The sequence below is a fragment of the Eumetopias jubatus genome, unplaced genomic scaffold, assembly GCF_037043125.1.
Source record: "Eumetopias jubatus isolate StellerSeaLion01/CBP00866 unplaced genomic scaffold, mEumJub1_p1.0 scaffold_11, whole genome shotgun sequence".
Classification (NCBI taxonomy): Eukaryota; Metazoa; Chordata; class Mammalia; order Carnivora; family Otariidae; genus Eumetopias; species Eumetopias jubatus.
Window position 1 is genome coordinate 123,511,141 of NW_028274817.1, and position 24,531 is coordinate 123,535,671.

The 24,531-nt window shown below is 42.5% G+C and overlaps 1 protein-coding gene across 4 annotated transcripts in view; it reads left to right on the top strand.

Annotated features, from left to right (window-relative positions):
• The window catches only part of NLGN4X (neuroligin 4 X-linked), a 212,176-nt gene that overhangs the window by 26,572 nt on the left and 161,073 nt on the right, over window positions 1–24,531 (top strand). Inside the window, exon 3 of one of the 4 annotated variants that reach the window (XM_088028522.1) lies at window positions 8,776–8,814. The exons of 2 other annotated variants lie outside the window; for them this stretch is intronic. In XM_088028522.1, coding sequence (XP_087884648.1) covers window positions 8,776–8,814 — 39 coding nt within the window. Of the gene's footprint in view, window positions 1–165; window positions 180–8,775; window positions 8,815–24,531 lie in introns of all 4 variants that reach the window. One more of the 4 variants, XM_088028521.1, reaches the window with a different exon arrangement.

Sequence of the window (24,531 nt, forward strand, 5' to 3'; positions counted from 1 at the left end):
GGAGAAGGGCTGGGCGTTGGACCCTACAAGATTTGTAAGCCACGGAAGGGACTTTAGCTTTTCGATGACAGGGATGAGAAGCCGCAACTGAGTGTCGAGCAGAAGAGTGACAAGCTAAGAGTCACATTTTTATTGGATCACTCTGAGTCCTGGTTGGGAAACGAGCTGTAAGGAAGGAAGTATGGGTATATTTAGGGAGACCACTTGGCTGACATCCCCACTTGGATGTCGGTGGGGAGCTGGCTGGTGAGAAGTGTTCTGCTTCTGGGACTATTTCAGGGGAAGAACCAACAGATTGATGATGGCTTGGATGGGGAATGAGAGAGAAGGAGTCAAGTCGGGACCCCCTAGAGTTCCTTTGGCCAGAGTAGCAGGAAGGATGGAGTTGCCTGAGGACAGGGAGCTTGTACAAGGAGCAGTTTGGGAGTAAGGAAGTGGATTTTCTGCAAGTTAGGGACAACTGAGTATAGCTGAGTATGGAAGTGGGGTGTGAAGGGTGAGGTCTGGCCTGGAGGTACCCATTGAGGAGACAACAGAAGGTAGATGGCATTTGTAGTTAGGGGACTGAATCAGAGTTACATGGAGAAGCAAGTGGGGTAGAAGAGGAAGAGGGAGGAGGAAGAGGAAGAGCAGAAAGGGAAGAAAAAGAGGGAGAAGAGGGAGAGACAGAGACAATAGAAGTAAAGCTGCATTATCCAAAAACCAACATTTCAATTATTTGCCACCAGTGGTTCATTTTCTCTCTCTCTTGCAATGCAGGCAAGTGATGGGTTGGTGTCAGCCCTGCTCTTAATCCGTGTCTTCCTCACTCCAGAATCCAAGCTGGGGGCACCCCCCCCGCCCCAGAGCTGAGGAGGTTGGGCTCATAGCAGAAGGGAAATGTGCAACAGCCCTTCAAGCTTCTGCTCAGGTGTGGTGCGTGCCACATCCGGTCACATTTGATTGGTTCGACCATGTCCTCCTCTGGGGACTTGGTTCAAGGAGCATGGCCGTGGGTGGGGATCAAGAGGGGGAACGGCAGGGGTAGGTCCTGGCGGGCACGTGTGCAGTGTTTCAAGAAAAAAAAAAAAAAAGATCAAGTGTGCTAAATGCTGCTGATGAGTATAGTGATCTGAGGATCATGGATAACGGACCACCGAGTGTTTAACTTGAAGGTCACGGTCACCTGGCAGGAGTTCCTTCACTGGAATGTCAGGGCAAATACGTTCCCATGAAAATGCCCTCACAAAATGACAAAGAAAAGTCAGTAGCTTTCTTACGGGAAACCAAAACCGAAAGAAACCACACCAAAAGGTATCTGCTACCTGGCATCCAGGAATAAATGCATCAATCCATTAGAACGGTGTAACAGTAATTAAATACTCACACACACAGAGTGAAATATGCTAACGGTAAAACTCCTATCCCCAGGAACTGGCCAACTTTTTGGCACTTGAACATTTGTTGACTGAGAGTGATGTGTGAATCCAGCGTCTGTTCTTTTACGGTATTCATCACCTTCTTTATTTCTTTTGTAAAAATTACCCTCACCGAATTACCCGGGGGCCTCTGGTGAGGTAATTCACACCTTGCTCTTTGTGCAAAGACAGATGTGCACGATACAGCTGTGGGTAGGGTGGGACCACCCTCTTTGAAGACCCTCTTCTGCATCCTAACACCTCAGAGGAAGCCACTGGACATTTGAAACAGGTGGTATGTCTTGAGGATGCCCGTTGGAGGGGTGAGCCTGTGTGTTGCTTGGAGACATATTCTGGAGAATTCCAAAACGCTTACCTTGTCCTCCTCACCTCCCCAGTTCTGAAAAGATTTCTCTCACTGCAGGGACCATCTGTCTGTCTGCTCTGTTTTGTCTCTGCGTGTCCCTATTTCTGGAAGGCTTCTTCTTCCCAGTTTCCACTGTTTCAATTTCTCCTCCATCAGTGGAATGCTGGGTTTGGGGTTAACTTGTCTCTCTCCACGAGGAGACCCTGAGGACGGGGGCATATTTTTGCTCAGCTTCACCTCTAACAGCACAGGTGCTCCATGATCTCGGTTAGAGAAAGGCCTCCACTGAACCGCGAATTTCCTTTTCAGCTTCTTATCAAAAGGATGCATGAGGTCCCCTATATCGTCAAGACACAGCATGACTATCCTGGCATGGGTTGCAGTGGGGATTATGTAAAATTTATCTGTTTTGCTACCGACCCGACCTCTCCTCCTAACAATCAAGATGTCTTGGAATAGTTGATGCTGAATTATTAAACAGGCCTCTCTGCCCCTTGCTCATAAAAGAACACACCTCTTTCACAACACAGGCATCGTTCCTAATATTTTTTTCTCTTTCCAGAAACCACTTAGAGATGAAGAGGCACTTTAGAAAATGGGTTGATTTTTAAAACTGAGTTATAGGCATCAGCAGTTGGAGACATGATGACTGGTGTTTATTTCCATTAGGGATTGTTTTTCTGGATTTAATAAAGAAGATAAAGTGCCGAGTAGCTGTTTATCAGCAGGATTCCATGGTTTGTGGGAAGACAGCAGTGCTGTGTGAGAAGAAGAAACTCGGGAAGCTGTCAAGAGCGTTTATTAAACTTCCCCGAGGATAAAATTATTTGATAAATAAGTTGTCCACCACCATCACCACGGACAACCCTGTGCCATAACTTCATTTTAATAATCGTAGGGATGCCCAAATTTGATGTTTAGTTTACCTGACTTTGATGACCACAGCAACAAAGGGGAAAGTAGGTAAGAGACAATTAAAGTTTGATAGTTCAAGTTACGAAACGTTGGACGTGTGTGTGTTTGTGTGGGGGTGTGTTTGCCACTTGGATGGAAGGAGACCTGCAGAGACTAGTTCTTGTTAAGAGCTGTCCATTAGAGTAGAGCTTTACCTACATTTTGACACGTGACTGCGTCCTGTCAGGAAAAACGCGAGGGTGCGGTCGAAAGGGGGAACCACACCTCGTAATGGAAATGCCTCCACTGGGAATGTCTCGAAACCATTACAGCTTTTGTCTCAGTATAAACAAGAGCTGAGCACTGGGATTTGTCTGAGTACATTCCATAAGTAAAACAGATTCAATAAATAAGAAGGGTGACTAATAGCCCGCTCAGATGGTTCCTTCTTAGATGCTTCTTGCCAGAGAAACCATTTAAAGTCTCGGAAGCTTTAAATGGATGAGTGTCTAATACAGTACAAGGAACCCAGGGAATGTGAAAATATAGAAAAACTTTAAGATTCATTGGTTCAACAAAAGCAGTTCTAATTCTGTAGAAACCTACCACTCAGATATGCATGGATTCTTTAAGTCCATCTGCTAAATCATGTCCTATGTTTTTGGGGAAGAAGCATATATATCCCAGCCTGAATTAGCCCTTACGATCCAGTCCGAGTCAGGACATTTCCAAAAGACCTTGACGATGCTACAAAGCTGGGCCATTTTTATGGTTTCAGGATTGGGATTTATTGCAAAGTTGTACATTCTTACAGCTTTTTTCCCCCCTTCTTATTAGAGTTTTTTTATTTCCCTAGTAGGTTTAAAAACTTGAACTACCAGTTAATTTTTTCATACATACTTTTCTCATGGGGCCTCTGGCTGGTTCAGTCAGTGCAGCATGCGACCCTTGATCTCAGGGTTGTGAGTTCAAGCCCCACATTGGGTGTAGAGATTACTTAAAAATAAAATCTTTAAAAATATATATAAAATAAATATTCACTACTTTCTGCTTTTAGATTTTTCTGCTTTCTCAATTGAGTTTAAAATTTTTTGTTTTTGAAGATTTCATCATTTATTTGTGAGAGAGTGAGCACATGAGCAGGGGGGAGGGGCAGAGGGAGAAGCAGACTCCCTGCTGAGCAGGGAGCCCGATGCAGGGCTCGATCCCAGGACCCTGGCATCATGACCTGAGCTGAAGGCATATGCTTAACCGACTGAGCCATCCAGGCGCCCTGTTTGAGTTTAAAATTTTTAATTCTATATATAAATTTTAATTATATTCCTTTTAAATTCATATACATATATATGAATTACTCTTTTGAGAAAATGTTATGTAAGGGTAATGCTTCTGAGAAACTATTATCTACAATGGGTTTTTAAATACATTTTTAAAAATTTTGTTTTAGATTTATGGAAAATTTTGGAAGATAGTATGGTTTCTATATACCCCACCCACCAAAGCCCCCTATTACTAGTATCTTATATTACTATGACACATTTGATACAGTGAACCAATATTTATACATCACTATTGATTAAAGACCACACATCATCAGATTTTCTCAGTTTCTATCTATTGTGTTGTTCTGTTCTAGGATCCCACGTTACATTTGGTCTCTGTATCTCCTTAGGCTCCGCTTGACTGTGACAATTTCTTATTATTCCCTTGTTTTCTTGTGATCTTGGCAGTTGTGAGGAAGACTGCTCCTTCAATTTGAATTTGGGTGATGTTTTTCTCATGATTAGTTTGGGATTTTGGCTTCTGGGGAGGAAGTCCACAGAGACCGAGTGCCCTTCTACTTACACCGTATCAGGCGTTCATGCTATCACCAGCACGACTTATCACTGATGACTTTGACCTTGATTACTTAGGGGAGGTAACGTTCATCACGTTCTCCACTGCAGAATGACGTTGTCCCCTTTCTAATCTGTGCTTTTTGGAAGGAAGTCACTAATGTGCAACCCACACTTAAGGAATGGCGATTTACCCTCTCCCTCCTTGAGGGCAGGTTTACCCTCGCGAGACATTTGTCTCTTTCCCCCCACTTCTTTATTTATGTATCATTTACTTTTATCAGTATAGATTGCATATTTATTTTATATATTGGGTTTTGATCCAATATTATGTTATTTACCTACAACAAATTTTAGGGAAAAACCTGGAACTGAAAATTTTTCGTTTTTGAGCATTAAGCTTGCCGTAATTTTATCTAGGAGATAGGCCGGCAAAACAAAGTTATATGTCACATTTTAGGACGTAAGTATTTTCGATTCAATCTTGATTTCCAAGAAACCGGGTTATCTATTCATTTACTTAAGACCCCAGGTTGCTTAAAGTCACTCTCTTAAAAACTAAGGGCTATCTTGAATGATTTTTTTGACAAATATTTACAGTATTCTCTCCTTTAACAGCTGAATTTTTTAAACAAATATTTACAATATTCTTTCCTTTAACAGCTGAGTTTTTTTAACGAATATGTACAATATTCTTTCCTTTAACAGCTTTGGTTTGATGTCTAAATATCCCAGGGCGTGATATTTTACATATGACAAATATAAGAGCTGAAGGCCCTCATCAGGTCAGAGGTGTTCTGGACACGAATGCATCTACAAAAGCCTTCACATACTTTTATTTTTACTTTCCTTAAATAAAACTGAATAAAACAAATAAAACTGAATAAAACCATCAGTGATACCCTATAAATCTTAAAATATGGGGAATAGCCATGAATACGCACTGGGATCTTTGTAGGGCCTCACCCCTCTTGTGGGTTTCGTGATGGGCTCTGCTTTGCCAGGTGGGGTCTGTATTTTCCCATCCCACAGCCCCTGGGTGTTGTTTTCATGGTGCACCTGCCCCTTCTGAGTCACACCTTGGTTCCTCCCTCTGCACAGACTCAGGAATGGATGACCGTGGAGCCAAGCATTCTTTGCCATTGTCTCTAATTTCCTCCCAAGGAAATCTTTTGTTCAAGATTATACCCAACAGGAGACCCTCAAAGACGGGGGAACCGAGGCTCCCAAAGGCGCTCAGAAGCCGTTTCTCCTGGGGGCACATTACGAGTACCTCCAAGGGCCAAGGCATTATAATCTTTCTTCCCAGAATTTTTGCCCACTGTGCTGTTCCTAGTAAGATTGGTACTTGTGTTTTGATCTTTGCAGAGTGAAGGCTTTGAAGATGATGCTCTGCACAGCTTCTTTGCTACTTTAGCATTTTACCATTAAATATATTTCCGGAAAGAAGGATGCCCATGACTAGAGCAGTATATTAGGGAGAACCAACCTGCCGGGGGTACCCGCCTGCAGGGCTTCAGCCTCTTGAGGGGATGCACAGATGTCCAGGGCTCTGATAGCTCAGCTGTCCAGGAAAGGGAGGGTCACCGGCTTCCCTCCTCATGAGGCTTCTGTGTTTATGGGTGGAAGGCTCTTGTGTGGGGGGATACAATAGCAGAGGGACCATAGCATCCCAGGGAGAACCCTAGGGAGCCCCTTGCAGGGCCTGGGATCAAGAAACCTGCCACGTGGACTACATCCTTCCACCTCCCTCTCTCCTGCTTTGCTTGGCACCGTTCAGCAAAGCTTGTGAGAGTGCCTTGTATCCCCAGTGCACATCTATTTGCTGAGAGAGATATTACTCTAATTCCCAAAGGCTTTTAGTGTCTTCCTGGGGGCTGCACTTTTACCTTTCCATGTGGCTTGGCAGAAGAGGGAAGCAGTATGCACACCCAGGGCCCTGCCTCTGAGGGAGTGAAACCCTGTGGTTTTTCTTTTCTGCATCACAGAAGCATTATTTTCTTGCCTGACGGGCCAGCTCCAGGACACATTTACCCATCAGGGGATGCTGAAATTTGGACCCACTTAGCTGGCTTATTTCTGAAACCCTGTCTTTGGGACACCACTGCTGTAGTTAGGGGAACTGGTATCTTCGGATTTGGAAAAAGTTTGCAGTCACAAAATAAAGCAATACTTCCGAAAGAGAAGGTACGTTAGATTCAGCTACGGTGCGTGCACATTCTGCTTTTTTTGTTGTTGTTGGCTTCTTTGTTCTTTGTATTGTTTTTCACCCGGACTGCTCAGAGAATAAACCCAGAATGCACGTGATCAATGTGTGTCTCATGTTTGCCGCTGTTGAAAGTCTGGGTTTATACTTGATGGGCCAAAAAGTCAGAGATCAGGAAATTTACAAAAAGAATGAAATCCATCGCTTAATTCATACCTTCTTTGGTTCATTAGGATTAATCAGCGAATGAAGTTGACCATTTTACTCCATGAGGGTTAGGGGCACTGATCCCGCACATAGCCAAAAATCCATGTATAACCTTTTTTTAATAAAGATTTTATTTATGAGAGAGAGAGAGCGCACGTGAGGAGAGGGAGAAGCAGACTCTCTGCAGAGCAGGGAGCCCGACGCAGGACTCCATCCCAGGACCCTGGGATCATGATCTGAGCCGAAGGCAGACGCTTACCCCTCTGAGCCACCCAGGCACTCCCTAAATCCATGTAGAACTTTGACTCCACAAAAACTTAACTCACAGCCTTCTGTTGACCGGAAGTCTTACCGATACCATAAACAGTAGAGTAACGCGTACTTTGTACGTTCCATGTCTTATATACCGTATTCTTACAGTAAACTAAGTAGGAGAAACAAAAGTTAAGAAAATCACAAAGAAGAGAAAATACATTTATAGTACTGATGTACTGTATCTATTAAAAAAAAATCCATCTCTACGTGGACCTGCACACTTCAAACCCATGTTGTTCGAGGGTCAGCTGTATAAGATGTGCCAATATAATCATGATGTTTGGGTCATGTCATAGTTAGTTCCCATTTTTTTTTTTCTTTTTAGACAGAGGAGGTCCACGCATGTGTGTGAGCAGGGTCAGGGGGAGGGGGAGAGGCAGATGGAGAGAGAGGCTCAAGCAGACTCTGCACTGAGCATGGAGCCTGACGTGGGGCTTGATCCCACGACCCTGAGATCATGACCTGAGCCCAAATCAGGAGTTGATGGCTTAACCAACTGACCCACCAGGACCTCTGTCCCCATTTTTAATGCAGTTCTTATTCTCATTTTATGGGCCCTGCCCTTGCATAACCCCACACTTAATGTGATTCAGGGGTTTGCTCCAAACTTAGAGTATGTGGCTCGTTGTTACTGGATTTCTAGTGGTTGATAGCGCTGTGAGTGTGATGCATCAGAGTTCTTGCCAGAAGGGAACAGAGACAATTAAATTTGAATGAGTTTAGAATGAGGTTAGTCCCTTGCTGCTTTAAACACCTCTGTCTGGGAGCTGCTAGCAGCAACATCGCACTTGATGTTGGAGACAGCCTGGAGGGCTTCCCAGAGGAAGTATAATTTTGCCCCAAACCTGAAAGATGAGAATGGAGAGATTGGTCAGGCAATGAAAACCCACACATAATATTCTGCCGTCGGTTCCTTTGATGGTATGGAAAATTGATTTCTCCAACCAAGCATTTTGTTTCTTCTCTTCTTATTTTGCACGCATGCATTAATAAGCATTTTAGGAAAAAAAACAACCCCCAGGATTGTGCAAGTTTAATACAAAGTAAAACTCAAGTACATTTCCGTGAGAAGGCTCCAGTGGAAGGAGGAAGTGGAAGTCAACATTAGAGTTCGAAATCCATCTGCTTGGATTCTTCATTTTGCCGGCAATATAACCTCAAAATTTTGACTCACAAAGTATCCGCTTAGCTCAGATTCTCTTAAAAGCAGAGAATTAAAAGTTTTGTTCAGGATTATTGTTGTATTATACACTGCTCTGTACATTATTATTATATTATGCAAAATTTTGTACGGTGATTTTATTATTGCAGAAAACATGCCAAGAGTAGGGATGTAGGACAAGGTCATGAAGCTTGGAAGGCGCGAGAAGCTATGAAACGTTCTGTTTATTGGGTAGCTCTTGCTTGGCCAACTGGGGCTGCCTGAAAACCTTTCAGGTGTGTGTCCCAGGACCATCACCTAGTCCACTTTCACCCCCTCTTAGCTTACTGTGGATAAGCTCCCCAAACTCCTGGGACGTGCTAAGTAGGTCTCAGCAAGCTGTTCCCTGTGAGACGCCAGAGACCAGTCAACCATCAGGAGCTCGGAAACAGGCACTCCTCTGGCCGTGGCTGAGCCTGGGTCCAAGTGTGTCCACATATTAAGGATTCCTTGTGTTGAAGTTCAAGCTCATGGTTGACTTGTGTATCTGTCAGCGAGACTGTCTGTAGCTTAGTAAGGAAAGGGTAAAAAATGAATCCATACTTCAAAATTGAGGTTATCTGCACTGCGGTGGCTCTCAAGAGTTCTTCAGTCTTTTTTTTTTCCAGGTTGAATGCAGCTTTTTTCCTGGAAAGGCACTGGCAATTTTTAGTTCTCTCTTCCCTGTCTCCCGCTCTGTGTCGGCTCAGCTGCTGGTTCCCCACTGTGTGTTGTGGGCAGCATGCACATCAAAAGTGCTTCCTGTATGTCAGCTAACCCCTTGACAGAAATGAGAGAACCTTACTTGGAAGGATTGTTTTTGAATATGACCAGAAATAATAGTCAGGCAAGCCCAGCCTTAGATAGACTCCTCTCTTTCAAATTGTTCTAATTCCTGACTTATGCTAAAGACAAACAAAATTGTTTTCCTGAGGGTCACGTGTTTCAAATATCTTCTGAAATGCCAGCCAGCTTCTGCATGACAGGGGAAATGTGTGTTCTGCTCTTGGTTCTTGTCACCACCTCCCGAGGGAGTGGCAAGTCACAGACGTCATGACCTTGAGGACTTTCAGGGCCAGTGAACAAGGCTGTTTGGAGATTGTGGGTGCTGACGCAGGAGGGAATGGTCTTACGGGATGGGTCTCCTGAAATCACATCTAGTTATCTGGGCGTGGCTAAAACTTAATAACAGACAGTAACAGTGTTACTAATAGAGAAGCAAGAACATCAGCTATCATTCTTGGAGCACCTGTGAGCTTCTGCACGCTTACAACCCAGTGAAGTTGGGGTTACGCATTCGGACCCTTTCCATGGATCACCACTGTGTATGGGGTCCTTTACGAAGTGTATCTTTTCCCCTGGACACATGAAGTCAATGTTCAGAATGCTTCCAAATTCCATTCAGGGACTCAGATGCTGGAAGGGATGAAGGTAGTTTGTCAGTGCACCTGACCAGTGACGCTCCCCACATCTGTGGGTGTTCACAGCATGACTGGAAATGGTTAAAATGGTCTAATTAACTATTCACATCCATCATAACAGATCCCATCTAGAGTGCGTGGATTTCCAGCATCCAAGGCTTAACCAACATGGATGAACATAACCTAAAACTTGTTTTTTCTAAATGGGATGTTCTTGGGTCCTTGTTTTTGGTGTTGTCTTCAGACTGGTTAATAAACATCGGGAGGGGCACCTGTTGGTAAAGCATCCAACTTCAGCTCAGGTCATAATCTCAGGGTCCTGGGATCGAGTCCCACGTCAGGCTCCCCACTCAGTGGGGAGTCTGCTTGTTCCTCTCCCTCTGATCTTCCCCTCGCTTGTGCTCTCTCTCTCTCTCAAACAAAGAAATAAAATCTCAGAAAAAAAACTATTTAAAAAAACATAAAAAATAAACACCAGGACAAGTATAGATCCAGAGTCCACTATCCACAAAATATCCCAATCCAACAAAAAAAGTCAAAACCAGTTCAAATCGCCAAAGTGGTTTTGTAACTCATTTGGCACAAAGCCTGACCTGACAGATGGCAACGGATGGTCTTTATTTTCCAGTCTGGGGTAGACATTTAGATGCTTTGCTGTAGAAATATTGATGAATTGGATTCTGTATGAGATGATGTTCCCAGGTTCCTCTGGAGGTGTCGCATCATACTTGTAAAAACCAACAGACTCTCAGTTCCCTCCTTCCCCACAAAGCATATTCATCCTCAAGGGCTGCAGATCACCAGCGGTTGATCAGGGGTCATGGTGGTCAATGGTCAAGGGGACATTAGGTTGCAAAGAATAGCAAACAAGCCTGGAATTCATACAGTTGTTGCAGTAGTAAGTCGTATTTACTCATTTCCCCAAGACACCACGCAGCTTAACTATCTCCCTTACGTATACTGACTTGAGTCTGGGTGATGTTTATGGAAGATTATACAAGCCAAAAAAAAAAAAAAAATCAGCTCCCATCAAAATAATGGCATTTCTCTGTGGAGCAATGAGGTGATGGAGAAGTCTTGGTTTCTTGTGTTCAATTTGCAAGTTAAACTCCCCACGTAATTATTAGGATAGATTTCCAAGGCATGGTTCTGGGATTCTGTCAGTCAGAGCAAGGTGATAATTTCCAAGTTAACACTCATTAGGAAAATAATAATTCATTTAATATAACAGGTTTGATGATACTTTCTAAGCACTGACAAGTAATGAACCTGCTTATATTTGCTCACATAAAACCCATTAGTCTGTTTTAAACAAGCTAATCTAAAGTCCTAACACGAGACATCTTTTAAGGTACTGTTGTTTTGCTCATTGTTTGCCTGCGTTAAAGCACATCAGTTTAAATATTCCATGTTCTGAATTATATTTGTATATACACACATACACATATTCTATGCTGTGAGTTAAATTCATATAAAAAGTGGATATACATTTTCAGGTAGTTGTAAAATAATGTTGATTCCATGGTCTAAGTTCATTTGATTTTGTTAATGAAATTACTGCTCTGATATATGCATTATTATTCTGGTTTAAGCTGCAAAGATGTCTAACACCTGTGAGTCCATCCAGACTCCTGTTGGAGGCACCCCTTAGGTCTGTTTGACTCAAGGTGGGTCAGGGTGTGAGGTTCCTTTGTCCTGTCCTCCATCCTTTAACACCTCCCCCACCCCCACTGTGCAGGTGGCTCACAGGAGTCTACTTCTCATTAACGGTGAGAGCCCCCAGGTAATGTACAGGGAGCTGGCTTTGATACTCTAGCATAGCTGGCCCTCTGTCCGCTGGTCATTGCTTGTCCTCCCTTTCACTTCTGAGTCTTCCCAGATGGCCCACCATCCCTCTCCCTTGAACTATGCCTTCTTTTTCTCCCATAGAAACTTCCCCCAAGTGTGTAGGTCTGAGTGTCTTCTGCATGTTCGTTTCTCCATCAGTCTTCAGCTGAGAGGGATAGAGAGAGAAAGACCTTCAGGATACAAGCAAGAGAAAGAAGACGAGGAAGGAGACAGACATGCAACAGAAGAATACTCTGAGATATAACCTCCTCCCCCCACCAGATTAACACAGAAACTCATGCATATTTAGATCCTATCCACCTGTGACGGGAGTTAATAATACATTCCTTCCATCTATAATACTCTCTGAAGCCCTCACTTGGGAAGATTATACAGAAAGCTAAGAGCTATGCAATATGTTCTTCCTTCTCACCGAAAAACACCAGGTTTCGTTTCTGTATTTCTAGAAATGTGTAGGTACTTGCAATTCCAGGAACTCTTCAGGCTGGTTATTACTAAGTAGAAAACAAATGTGTAATTTATAAAAGAGTTTGTGGAGGAGGTGAAATTTTGGATAAACATTAGCATTTTTGGAATCTAAAATGTCCATCTCTGTGGCATCTGAAAACACTAAATAGATTTTAAAGAGAGTGGGGGACTATATGTACATATATGGACATGTACCTCTCAAGCACATAAATATGTACACACAGATGCATGAACACCCATACCACTCATACACCTGTTCCACCCAGACACAAAGACATCACGCACACGCAATCATCTCCTACACAGACACACACCTGACACAGATAGATTCCATAACTATGATTTGCTGGTCATCTGCACAGAATTCTAGAATGAGTGCAACATGCCACCATTATGGTCGCGTTGGAAACACTCTGACGGTTCTCCCGCTTTAGAGATATTACGGGTTTCTGTGTAGTGCGGAACTGCAAATTATTAATGTCTTAACCTACAATTAGACAACACTGTGAGATGAAATCCTGAAGCATTAAGTGCTGAGGTTTTGAAATCGCGTTACAGAGGTGCTGAGCTGTGGTGAGTCATCCATTAGCAGGTGTTGTGGGGTAAGGCCGTGCCACAAGGAAGCTGCGTGTCATGATAGTAGACTACCAGAACGACGGTGCTGACGTTCAGCGTCAATGCCGTATTGTTCAGGAGGGCTCAGTATGTTGTAAGAAAATTTGGCAGGTGTTGTACGTGATGACATTTGGCTTACTGCGTTTGGCCGCCTGCTGGGCCCCAGGCAGTCCAGAATCCCATTTAATCACCTTTTTCTGCACCTTACTGTTCTCACCCTTTCTTGGAAGCATGGACTCTTGGCTGCCCGTTAGCCTCAGTTGCATTTCCTCCTAAACGGTAGGGAAAGAACAATTGGAGCTGGCCCTCCAGGGGGAGAAAGACTGCAGGCAAGTCATCCAGTCTGGTAGAGTGGCGACCACATGAGCTTGGCCATGTAATTTCGTTTTCTTTCCCTTGTGTTGGTAAAATACTCTACGTGCGCCGCCAAAGGAAGTAAATCTTAAAATTCAACTCAGTGTGACTATCTCCTCTGTTTGAGAGAGATATGTTTAGTAGTACCAGGAAATGTCCAAAGGAAAGGAGCTTCAGGACACCCCTGGAGGTGAGCATTATATCCTCTCAAGAAGTACTCTTGTCTTTTCAAACCTGAATAATTCCCCCCAAAACAGGAATTCCACAGTTTCCCTAGGGAGCATCTTCACGCAGCAAGTCAGACCATTGCGTGCTTTTAACGGAGTGATTTGTTGATGATCAGAGTACTTATCAAATTGACTAAATATCTTGGCTCTGTCGCCCTAATAAATGGCTTCTCTGCAGAGTGACCGGGTGGCACAGTTGGTTGGGCCTCTGACTCTTGGTTTCGGCTCAGGTTGTGATCTCAGGGTCATGGGATCGACTTCCGTGTCAGGCTCCATGCTCAATGCGGAGTCTGCTGGGGATGCTCTCTGCCCCTCCCCTTGCGCTCTCTTTCTAAAATAAATCATTCTTGAAAAGACTAGCTTCTCTACATGTGAACTGAGTCTTTTTACATACATATAAAGTCAACTAATTATATATATAACACTTAAAACATTTAGATGAGCAAATGAGTTTCAGGTCTTTGCTAAGTATCTGAGCGAGACTATATACACACATATAAGATTATATATACGTATATATATAATGTATGAATATGTGATTCTGTGTGGATGCACACACACATGTGCAAGGGTTTCTGCCTCTCCATATCACCTATATCTCCGACTTATTGATCAATCTATCGTCTATCTAACTCCTGGTCGATACCGGATTTTACAGTAAGATGACATTTCAGACAGACCTCCTGTGGGGGCACCTTGCCAAGGTGCATGAAGCTGAGAGTTTGAAAATACTGTTTCTGTTCACTTTGTTTTCTTCTTCTTCGGTACGATGTTCCTATTCCTTTCGAACGCCATTTGCCTGCGTCTTCGGGCTCCTCTAAGTCCCCTGTTTTCTGAAATCCAATCCATGTCTAATCTGTGTCGAGCATAAAGATGGCATCCACGGTGATGCTGTCGCATAAGGATCAGTAGGAGGGAATTGATTGTACCGGAGAGGTATGTATTGATCGTATGTGTAACTCCTGCCTGCCGTTCTTCCCCAGATATAAACTCCAAAATTGCAGGCTTTGTTCTCTTCAGTACTATACTGTTGGTACTTAGTACAACTTAATAAATATTTGTGGAGCGCATGGATGAATAAATAAATCACAACATTGCCCCTGGTATGGTATGGCTGGTGTTTCCCTGCTTGGATTCCCCAGCCTACTGTCCGGTGTCTAATTCCCACCGTGAAGACTGATGGCAGGTGGCTCCTTCTGTAAGATGCTGTTGCTAACTGCCCCAGTGTAGAGATAGATTTCCCCCCACTGAACTCCCCATTGAACTTTTATCTGCGTCAATATATTTACTCTGTTTTCTAGCACTCAGCCATCCCAGACGATAGGATTTGATTGAGTGAAGATCCTGGCTTTGCGTTTCATAAAACCAAAGAAACTGCCTTCTTTGTGGCCGTCCACAGATATCCTCTCATTTTGTACAGCCGCTGATGAAGTAGGTGGCGAAGACATAGTTTCACTTTGCTCAATAGATAAGAAAAACAAGGCTCGGAGAGACTGATTCTGCAGGATTTTACTCCCAAGCCGAGCCAAGTCTGTTGAGTTTCCATCAACCACATCTCGCTGTCATCTGATCCTTTTCCCAGCAGACTTTATTTCATCCATGTGGAAGTACTAATTCATGCTGATGTACGCAAGTCAGGCCCATTCCACACATACTTGATGAGCACTTGCTCTACACAAAACATTACGAGGTTAAGAAGTTCCTGATGATGTCACAATGGGCAGTGGGTTTATTATCCCATCAGCTTTGAAAGGCCGGTGCCTAGTGATGGATACATAGGACCAAGCCCCTGGGTAAATAAGGAAATGTGTTCTGCCATCTTGAAGACCAGTCAGGCATCAACTGGGGAGCAAGGAAGACCAAAATAATTGTGGTAACAACAAAAGTCAGAGGACGAAAGGAGAGTCCCCAAAGCTTGATAGAAATTAGGTAAGACTTGCTGAACTGCGTATCTCAGCGTATCCTACCAACATCCTTGTAGGTTATGGCTGCTTTGTTCATTTACCCACCGAATGTCACGAGCACCTCCTATGCGCTCTCCTATGGCTCTAGGACTCGGGAAACAGAACATTGAGTAAAAGAAGACAGGTTTCTAAGTTAATGTAGCTTATACTCTAGTGTGGTGGTTCTCAACGGGGGGGGGGGGGGCGGGGGTGAGTTTTCACCCAGGAGCATTTGGCAATGTCTTGAGACAGTTAGGGTTGTCACGGGTGGGGTTTGCTACTGACAGCTGGTGGGTAGAAGCCAGGGATGCTGCTGAACGTCCTTCAACACAGCAGACAGCCCCTACAACAATCATCAGACCCAAAGTGTCAGCAGTACTGAGATTGAGAAACTCTGGTCTACTGGCAGAGGAAAACCTATCCACTAATTACCCACACATATAATTTCGGACTGGAGCTAAGTGTTTGATGCTGGAAGCAATCATTTCAGGGGCTTCTTATCGAGCCAGCAGCAGGATACACACTGATAATGGGAACAAGAAGCTAAATAGGGATGGGCCCTTAGGGTAGGCAGGTGCTGATGGGCAGAGGGACTGGGGTGTACAAGGATTCTAGGGTCAGAGGGTGTCTGGCAGTGTCCAGGGTCTGAGGGTGCACATGGGGCTCGAAGGCAAAGGGCAAAGGAGTGATAGCAGGAGGGAATAGTGAGAGACCTGGCACGGGAGCTTGGGAGTGTGCCAGCAATTGGTAGTGTGGGGCACATATGATCTGATGGGTTCCTTTCCCCTGCTACTTTCCTGCAATAACACTGAGTCGTTGGATCAACATCTTCTGTGTCTACTCTCATCTAACCCAGTGACAGACCTTTTGGAGATACAAAGACAACTAAAAAGTGGTCTCTTCCCTGGAGAATTCCTATTCCCAGTCAGAAGACATTTGCTGGGCAAGATGAATGATTCTCAAATGCATCTAATTTTCCCCTAATCCTAATGCCTTGTGCTGTTCTAGTTTTTCATTGGCTCATTTTCGTCCTCTTCTAAAAAAATACTTTTTAAAATTTATTTATCTGAGAGGGCATGAGCAGGGGGAGCGGCAGAGGAAGAGGGAGAAGCAGACTCCCCGCTCAGCGGGGAGCCCGATATGGGACTCGATCCCAGGACCCTGGGATCATGACCTGAGCCGAAGGCAGACGCATAACCAACTGAGCCACCCAGGCGCCCGGCTCATTTTCTTCCTACATGTTAGGTTAGAGTTCTTGATTCCTCACTGTCAGATTTTCCCTTTTTCCCTTTTCTCCTTTCCTAAATTAGATTGCAAACAAGCCTTGTTCCTCACAGATTTGAAATGCTAGATGTTGATTCTTAACGTTGCAACTGCAAAGGGCCATGAATTGAGGACATCTGTCATTTTTTTTTTTTTTGGAAGTCTGAGCTGGAATGGCTTTGAGTTGCATGTGTGTGAAGCATCCCTTAACTAATGAGTCACGCGGAGTCTTTTTTAGTTGAGAGGACATGTGATAAAGGCATTGTTGTAGAACACAAATAGGTCACAGTACATATTTGTGGCAAGAGCTAAGAGTTCACTCTGTTTCTCTTCGTTTATAATCTTTCACGATTTCTCCCCCATCTCATTAAATCACATTTTCAGATCTGGGGTTCTAGATTTGCTCGAGGCTCACATAGGCAGGCTAACTGGCTGGGGTTAGGGTGAGGGAATCTCCAGAATTCCCTCCCTCTACAACCGGAGCAATAGCATCGAGACTTTCTTGTTAGATTTTGTTTGTTGCTCATTGTAGACCACTACTAAAATATTTTCAGAAGAATAGCCAACAGAACATCATCACAGCCTACTAGTTGCTTTCCTCTTAAGATCCGAAACAAAGCAAGGATGCCTACTCTTCCCACCTCTAGCTAACAACAAGTTGGAGGTCCAACAAGAAGCATGGGGGGAAATGAAACTCAAAATATGCCATTCACAATAGCAACCCAAAACATAAAATGTTAGGAGTAAGTTTAGCAAAGCTTGGTGTAAGACCACATAGATTTATAGAATGTGTGTCATTTTTAATAAAGAAATGGGATTTGGGGCTTTTTATTAAAATAGTGATGAATCTTTAAGTGATTTGAGAAATTGACAATTTAAGACTTTTGAGCCTTTCAATCCATTAACATGATTTAGCCCTCCATTTTATCTGAACCTTCTTTAATTTTTTTTTTCCTCAGGAGTATTTGTCATTTTCAGCATGTAAGTCTTACCCATTTTTTTTTTTTTGGTTAAATTTATCCCTAAATGAACATGTGTCCACACAACAGGATTGCAATTCTGAGGCATGTGTAAGCAGTAAGCATCCTCCTGTTGATGACACAAAATTAAACTAGTAATACACCCTAAATTTTATAGTATCTGGAAAGAATATGATGACGTTTGATAAACCATCATACTAATATTACCACTGGATTTGTCTCCTGAAATATGAACACCCAGTTAACATTTATTGATTTAATATTAGTAATTCTTACTTAATCTGGTCTTAAAAATCTTTATCTTGTTTGTAGAGCACAGTGTTGAGGTAATGATGAGTCCCTGAGATGTCCAACTAGCCCAACACATGATTTCAGTGATTAACTTGACTTGGAAACCTCCTTTTGCTGGGGCAGAAATAGTCAATTCTAGCCAAGTATGTTCCTGAATTTTGTTGTTTCTGTGCTAAGAAGACATGCTCATTTTCCATATGTGTTTGCTTCTTTCGGTGGGATTGTAACATCCACTAGCCAAAGCCCTCAGCAAATTAACATCTTTGACCTTGAAGCCCTCACATCATGGCATGTGAGTGTCCACTCTTCTGCAAGTGGCATTTGAGTTCCAGGAACACATAAGCATTCCTTTCCAAAACTGAATGCCAGTTGCTTTGCTAATACAATTATTGTGTGAGAAGATATTGTACCACCTCCCCCCCTTTTTTTAAGATGCATATTCTAAAGGTTAATTCTGAGGATAACACATTAAAATTTCACATCTTACCAGGGACAGTACAGAGTGGATTTTCGATGCCAGCAATCTCAAATAATGAGATTATCATTTCCGTTTTCCATTGATGCTGGTCCTTATGTGCAGGAAATGTGACTGGATAAGACAGGAAGATGCAGTGTTAATTGGCTTTGACAGCCCAAGAAAGAATGTGAGGTAGAGCAAAGGAGCTGCCCTCTTGCAGGCTTTGTATGTGTTAGACGAGTGGATAGACGTCCTCTCAGCTCTCCAGAAGGTCACTTGGCTGAGCTTTCAGGAGCAGCACCATGTGGGGAGTAAACCAGATCTTTTCCATAGAATTTGGATCTCACTGTGAAGCATAGTTTCCTCCTGGGGTGCATGACATAAACAGTTCTTGCTGTTATGGAAACAGACAGTTCCATCTTAGGGGTGAGTGTTCTCCATCTGTATAATTAATTGGCTTAAAGATGAATATTTTCAGATGTCCTCTGAGAAACTCCAAGACGTTGGACGTTGGAGACTGTATTCAGATCTAGATGCTGCACACCGCAGGTGCATGGAGCCAAGCCAGGGACCATTTTGATTCTTCCATCTATTTCTTTCCCAAATACTGAGCTTAACGACATTAGTGCTACTGACATTTGTGGGGGGCTGTCCTGTGCATGTACGATGTTTAGCAGCATTCCTCTACCCACTTAATGTCATCAGAAATCCCCAGTGTGATAACCAAAAATGTCTCCAAGATAATGCCAAGTGTCCACCAAGAAGGTAGTATTTGTCCCCATTGTGCGTCACTACCAGAATTTATTGCCTTCTGTTATTACCCTTGGCATTCGTGGGTAGAATTTGCCTACAATACTACATGAATGTGAATTTCTTTGGATCATTATTTATAGTCACTGCAATCACGAATGGTGGAATCCCTCTTTCCAAAGACCGGAAAACAACATGTCATACTGAAAAAAAGAAGCCCCAAACCAGAACTCTTTTAGTATTTAAAAGAGCATTGTGAAAAGTCTAGTTCTTTAAGATGGCAGTTGCTTGAAAGATAAAGTGCAATTTAGGAGGTTAACAAGCACAGACTGATTCATAGCAATGAGGCATTGCTATTTGGAACCTACTACGTCTCAACGCCCATTGTTGTCTTAATTGTCATCTTTTTTTTTTTTTTTTAAGATTTTATCTATTTATTTGAGAGAGATAGCGAAAGAGAGCCCAAGCAGGGGGAGAGGGAGAATCAGGCTCCGGGGAGCCTGACGCAGGGTTCAATCCCAGGACCCTGGGATCATGACCTGAGCCAAAGGCAGCCGCTTAACCAACTGGAGCCACCCAGGCGCCCCTTAATTGTCATCTAAACACCAGCATCAACAAGAGTGAAGAATTACATGTGTTTTCCAGAGTGGAATGTGATCACTGAAGAGTGTGCAACCCGAATTACAGTATGCATTTGTCAACATTACCATAATCACACACACGTACCGTAATTTTGGAATTGAACAATTAAGTCTCATAAAGATGCGATTGTATTCAGGGTGTGATTTTGAACGTTCTAATAGAATACACATATTCTAGAACATAATTGTCTAGTACAGATTTAATGCAATTGCCTGTTCCTTCGTTTTTACTTAATGCAACCTTTCTTTCAACACTAAACTTTTACACATGGTTCACCCTGGGTGTGTGCACCCTGACTTGGCAACTTCACGCTGTATTTCCCTATTGTCTCTTCCCCTTCAGTACAGATACCCAAAGCTGACTTTTCTTCCATATTTTGTGGTTGGGTTCCTTATCATTTAAGTCCTCATGGCCAGCCAGATAAATAACTCATGCAAATTTATAACTTGAAGTAGATCCTCTGGGGTCTTTTTTTGTAAATTTCCTCCAAGATTTTTGCCTCACCCATTATCAGGTATATTTGAGATGCAGTGCTTGTCCTGTTTAGCGTCCCATCCACCTCCATGATGGAAATCTCCAGTAGACTGACCTACTCACCTTGGTTTGTGAAAGACTTCCCGAGGTCTGGCACTGAAAGCCCTATGACTCAGGAACACCTCAATCCCAAGCAGACTGGGGCATTCGGTCGCTGATTTTAGGTTCAGCGGAAGCAACAGTGGATCCCAGCAGGTCTGAGATAAAAACGTCTGAAATTTGGCAACGTCTTTCAATCACTCCACTTAGATGCCCTACATCATTCCTAACACTTAGGGATACAACACGGATAAAAAATGAAATATTCTTTTACAAAACTTGCATGTCAGTGATGCCAGATTAATGCACGTAACCTCTTTGCATCTCACTTGTGGTAAAATGAGAAAAAAACTTAGCTCCTCCCATGGTTATCATGGCAATGAATGAGAATAGTCTGTCAGTTACTTTGCATAATGCCATTCATTAGAAGACTTGCTAAAACTAGAATTACAGACTTTGGTAACTTTCCAATCAGGACACTGGAATGCATTTCATATTTATTTATCACTAGGGTGAAAAAAATGGATTGTGGTGAAAAAAAAAGTACGTTATTTTTTCATTATTGGTTTTATTTTTTCCGTATGGTATTTCCATTGTTTAAGAATATAAAATACATTAGGGAAATCCCATTCAGCGCTAGGATATTTTTATTGATAATTTTTGTATGTATGACTAAATAACAAGAAGCATCTATTTGGGGAATATAGTCCAAGTTACTCAAATTACTAAATGCATATATACTTATCTCCACACGTACATCATATATATCGTAAATATTTACTAGCATTTTCCAAATATTTGCTTAGGCATTAGAAGAGTGTTCAAATATATGTCTTCTCCATTCTTTATATGTTCTCCTTCTGGAACTTTGTTTAGATAAGATAGACATTTTTCTTTTTTTCTTTTTTAAGATTTTATTTATTTGAGAGAGAGGGAGGAAGAGGAAGCATGAGCAGGGGGGTGATGGAGCAGAGGGAGAGGCAGAAGCAGACTCCCTGCTGAGCAGGGAGCCCCATGCGGGACTCGATTCTAGGACCCTGGGATCATGACCTGAGCTGAAGGCAGAGACAATTAACCAACTGAGCCACCCAGGTGCCCCGAAATTTTTATTTTCATACAATTGTCACCTAAGTTCACTTCCAGTTGTTAATTTCCATATCTTTGCTGTGCTTTGTAAAATTTTTTATTTACCATTATTTTTTAAAGTAAGCTCTGCACCCTTCGTGGGGCTTGAACACGTGACCCCGAGATCAAGAGTTGCACGCTCCACCAACTGAGCCAGTCGGGTGCCCCCAAAGAGGAGCTTGTTGGTGTATAACATTTTCTAGATATAGCTTCCATTTATTCTCTTTTCTACTGTGTCTGATCTGCTCTTTGACTAGTCCATGGGTTTGTATTTATTTCAACACTCACGGTTTCCACTTGTTTAATTTCTGTGTGGTCTTTTTTAAGATCTTCTTTGCAATTCCTCGTGATTTCCTGATTCTTGCTTCTCTTCTTATAGTCCATCCTTCATTTATCAAAACATTTCTTACATAGCTATTCATATTTTACATAGAGTTCTCAGTGCTGTATGTTTATGTGTGTTTGTGGGTCTATCTCTGACTGTGAGCTCATGTTTGATCTTAATCTGTGGGAACTTTCAGGACTATGTTGGTGATTCTTTCCCCAGACAGGTTTGCTGTTCCGTTAGACAGGAGCTTCGCGTGTGAGATTTGAGCCCACTTAGGGGCCCAGCTTCTCCACCGTGCCAGAGCACCCCTCTCTTACTGATTGGACCACTGGACAGGTGCCTACTCCCGTGCGCGGATGTTCATGCAACTACGGACATGGTCTCTTCGTGGCCAATCTCTCCCAGTTTTCCCATTACTCAGGACGCTCAGGTATCCTTTAGCTCACAGCGTTGGGGCAACATGTATGGGGGAGATCAACCTGAGTTCTCTTACAACCTTGGATAGTGAGCTCAGAAATTCACTAACAAACTATGTCTTATCACGATGTGATTTTCCCATAGAGGGAATGTCTCTCAGGGTTGTTTTATGTGCTAACAATGTAAGTGGAAGCTATTTCCTTTGAGAGATTTTCACCCTATCAAGAAAGAGTGAGACAGAGGGGGCCAGGTGGAAAGAAGAAAGGAGACGGAAGGAAGGTGGAAGGAAGGAGGAAGGAAGTGGAAAGGGAGGGAGGAAATAGTGAGAAACATCTTCCTCAATTGGGAAAGCCAGTTCTCATACACTCTTACTCTATGAGCCAATTTTTTCCCCCCCCCGGAGAGAGTTGGGCTATGTCTTATTCTATAATCCATGTCTGTGAGAAAATAGGTTTCATGAATCTACACCCTTCCTTCTGTTCTCCCTTCCTTTCTTCCTTCTTCCTTTCCCTCCTTCCTCTGTTTCTTCCCTGTGAGAATAGATTTCTCGACCTTGGCTCTGCTGTCCCTGTGGGCTGCATAATTCTTTATTAGGTGGGGCCACCCTGTGCATTGTAAGAAGTTTAGCACCATCTCTGGCTTGGGCCCCCACCTCAAGTTATGTAAACCAATAATGCCTCTAGACACTGTCAAATAACCTCCAGAGTCATCCCTGCTTGAGAACCACTGCTGTTGAATATACCATATGCCAATGAAAATCCTGCTTTAGATCTTTCACACAGTTCAGACTTATAAGATTGTAAGATTCTGGTATTTTTATACAATTTGCAGGGATGCTCTTTAATTGATTCTTAAAACTTACACTGTTGATTTAAAAAATGAAATTGTATTGTTATTTTTATATTCCTACATACAACACCATAAACATGGTTTTTTATGGGAACAAACATGCAACTCGGTGTGCTTATATTAACTACTTCCATACATCCTAAAATGAGGTTCTAATAAAGTAGAATCAAAACAGGGTAAAAGTAAACGTAAAGATAAAGATATGACATAATAATTATTTGCTAATTTTCCATCTCAGGTATGTGACACTAACATTCTACCCCATCGTCCCTAGTACCTTCTTAAAATTCTTAAGATGAAAATAATTTTTACTTACGTTTATCTAAATATATTAATAGTGGAATGGATGGATGATAGATATGTTTATGATGGGAGAATATGGGACGATCAGACCCTACAAGTTCAGCTCAACCCTGAGATTATTAGGAAATACGTACAAAAGGAAAAACTAAAATTAGGTTATTAAAGCATGTTCCAGCTTCATCTTTCCAGGAGAGGTGATCTTAGTGCAGAGCTTGGAGACTGTTAGTGTTTATATTATCAGGTCCTATTGGGACATTTGCAAGTTTGCCATCCTGAACCCTTTCGGCAAGATCCTACTTGACCTGGCATCACCACCCCATAAACCTTTTGCCAAATGGAACGGTGGGTGGTTTCCACTCTTTTCCTATGTCTCCCTCCCCCACCAACCCTTTTTCTGGATGGGGAGAGGGTCGTCTTTCTCCGCGTTGACTTCGCTTTCTCTCTTCCTTATACTCTTGGGGTGGATATATGGGTAAGAAAAGACTGAAAATAATTACATGCCACTTGTAGATATTTAAAATGTATCTTTTACCATTGGTAGGCAACTCCAGTTTAAATAAGAATACCCCTCAATTCCTGTAGCTTTCAATTTTGCTATTATTTCTCAAATAACCTGCTGTGTTCTTAGAAAAATTCTAGGTGCTGTATGGAATTATTGTATGATAATAATTAAGGCTTGCACAGATATATTAATGAGCTCTTGTTTTTACCCAGGCAGTATTGCCATGCATAAAAGTCCTAATGGGTAATAGGGGATGGCAGGGAGATACAGTCTCAGAATGGAGAGGGTTAGGTATTCATTCAGTTTTGTTTGCTCAATAGACATTAACATTTACTCATCTTTAACTACCTGCTTTTAGTAAACGGCACCTACATACCACTCGTTGCAACTTACTTATGTGATCAACGTCAGATTATATATAGTCTTTGTAGAAATTTAGTTTAATGCTGTGTTCGCAATTTTCTTATCATTACGGAAAAATGTATCTAGTGGATGAAATGAAGTTCTTACCAAATTATGACTTGCTTTATGGAATTTACTTATAATTATCTTAGATGCTAAGTTAACATGTTGAAATTATCCCTTTATTATGTAGGGATTGTTTTTGTTCCATTCATTGATTTAAGGAGCATTTTTTTTTTTTACAAAAAAAGATATTTATTTATTTATTTGAGAGAGAGAGAGCATGGGTGAGCAGGAGGGAGGGGCAGAGAGAAAGGGATATGTAGACTCCGTGCTGAGTGCAGAGCTGGCTGTGGGACTCGATTCCACGAC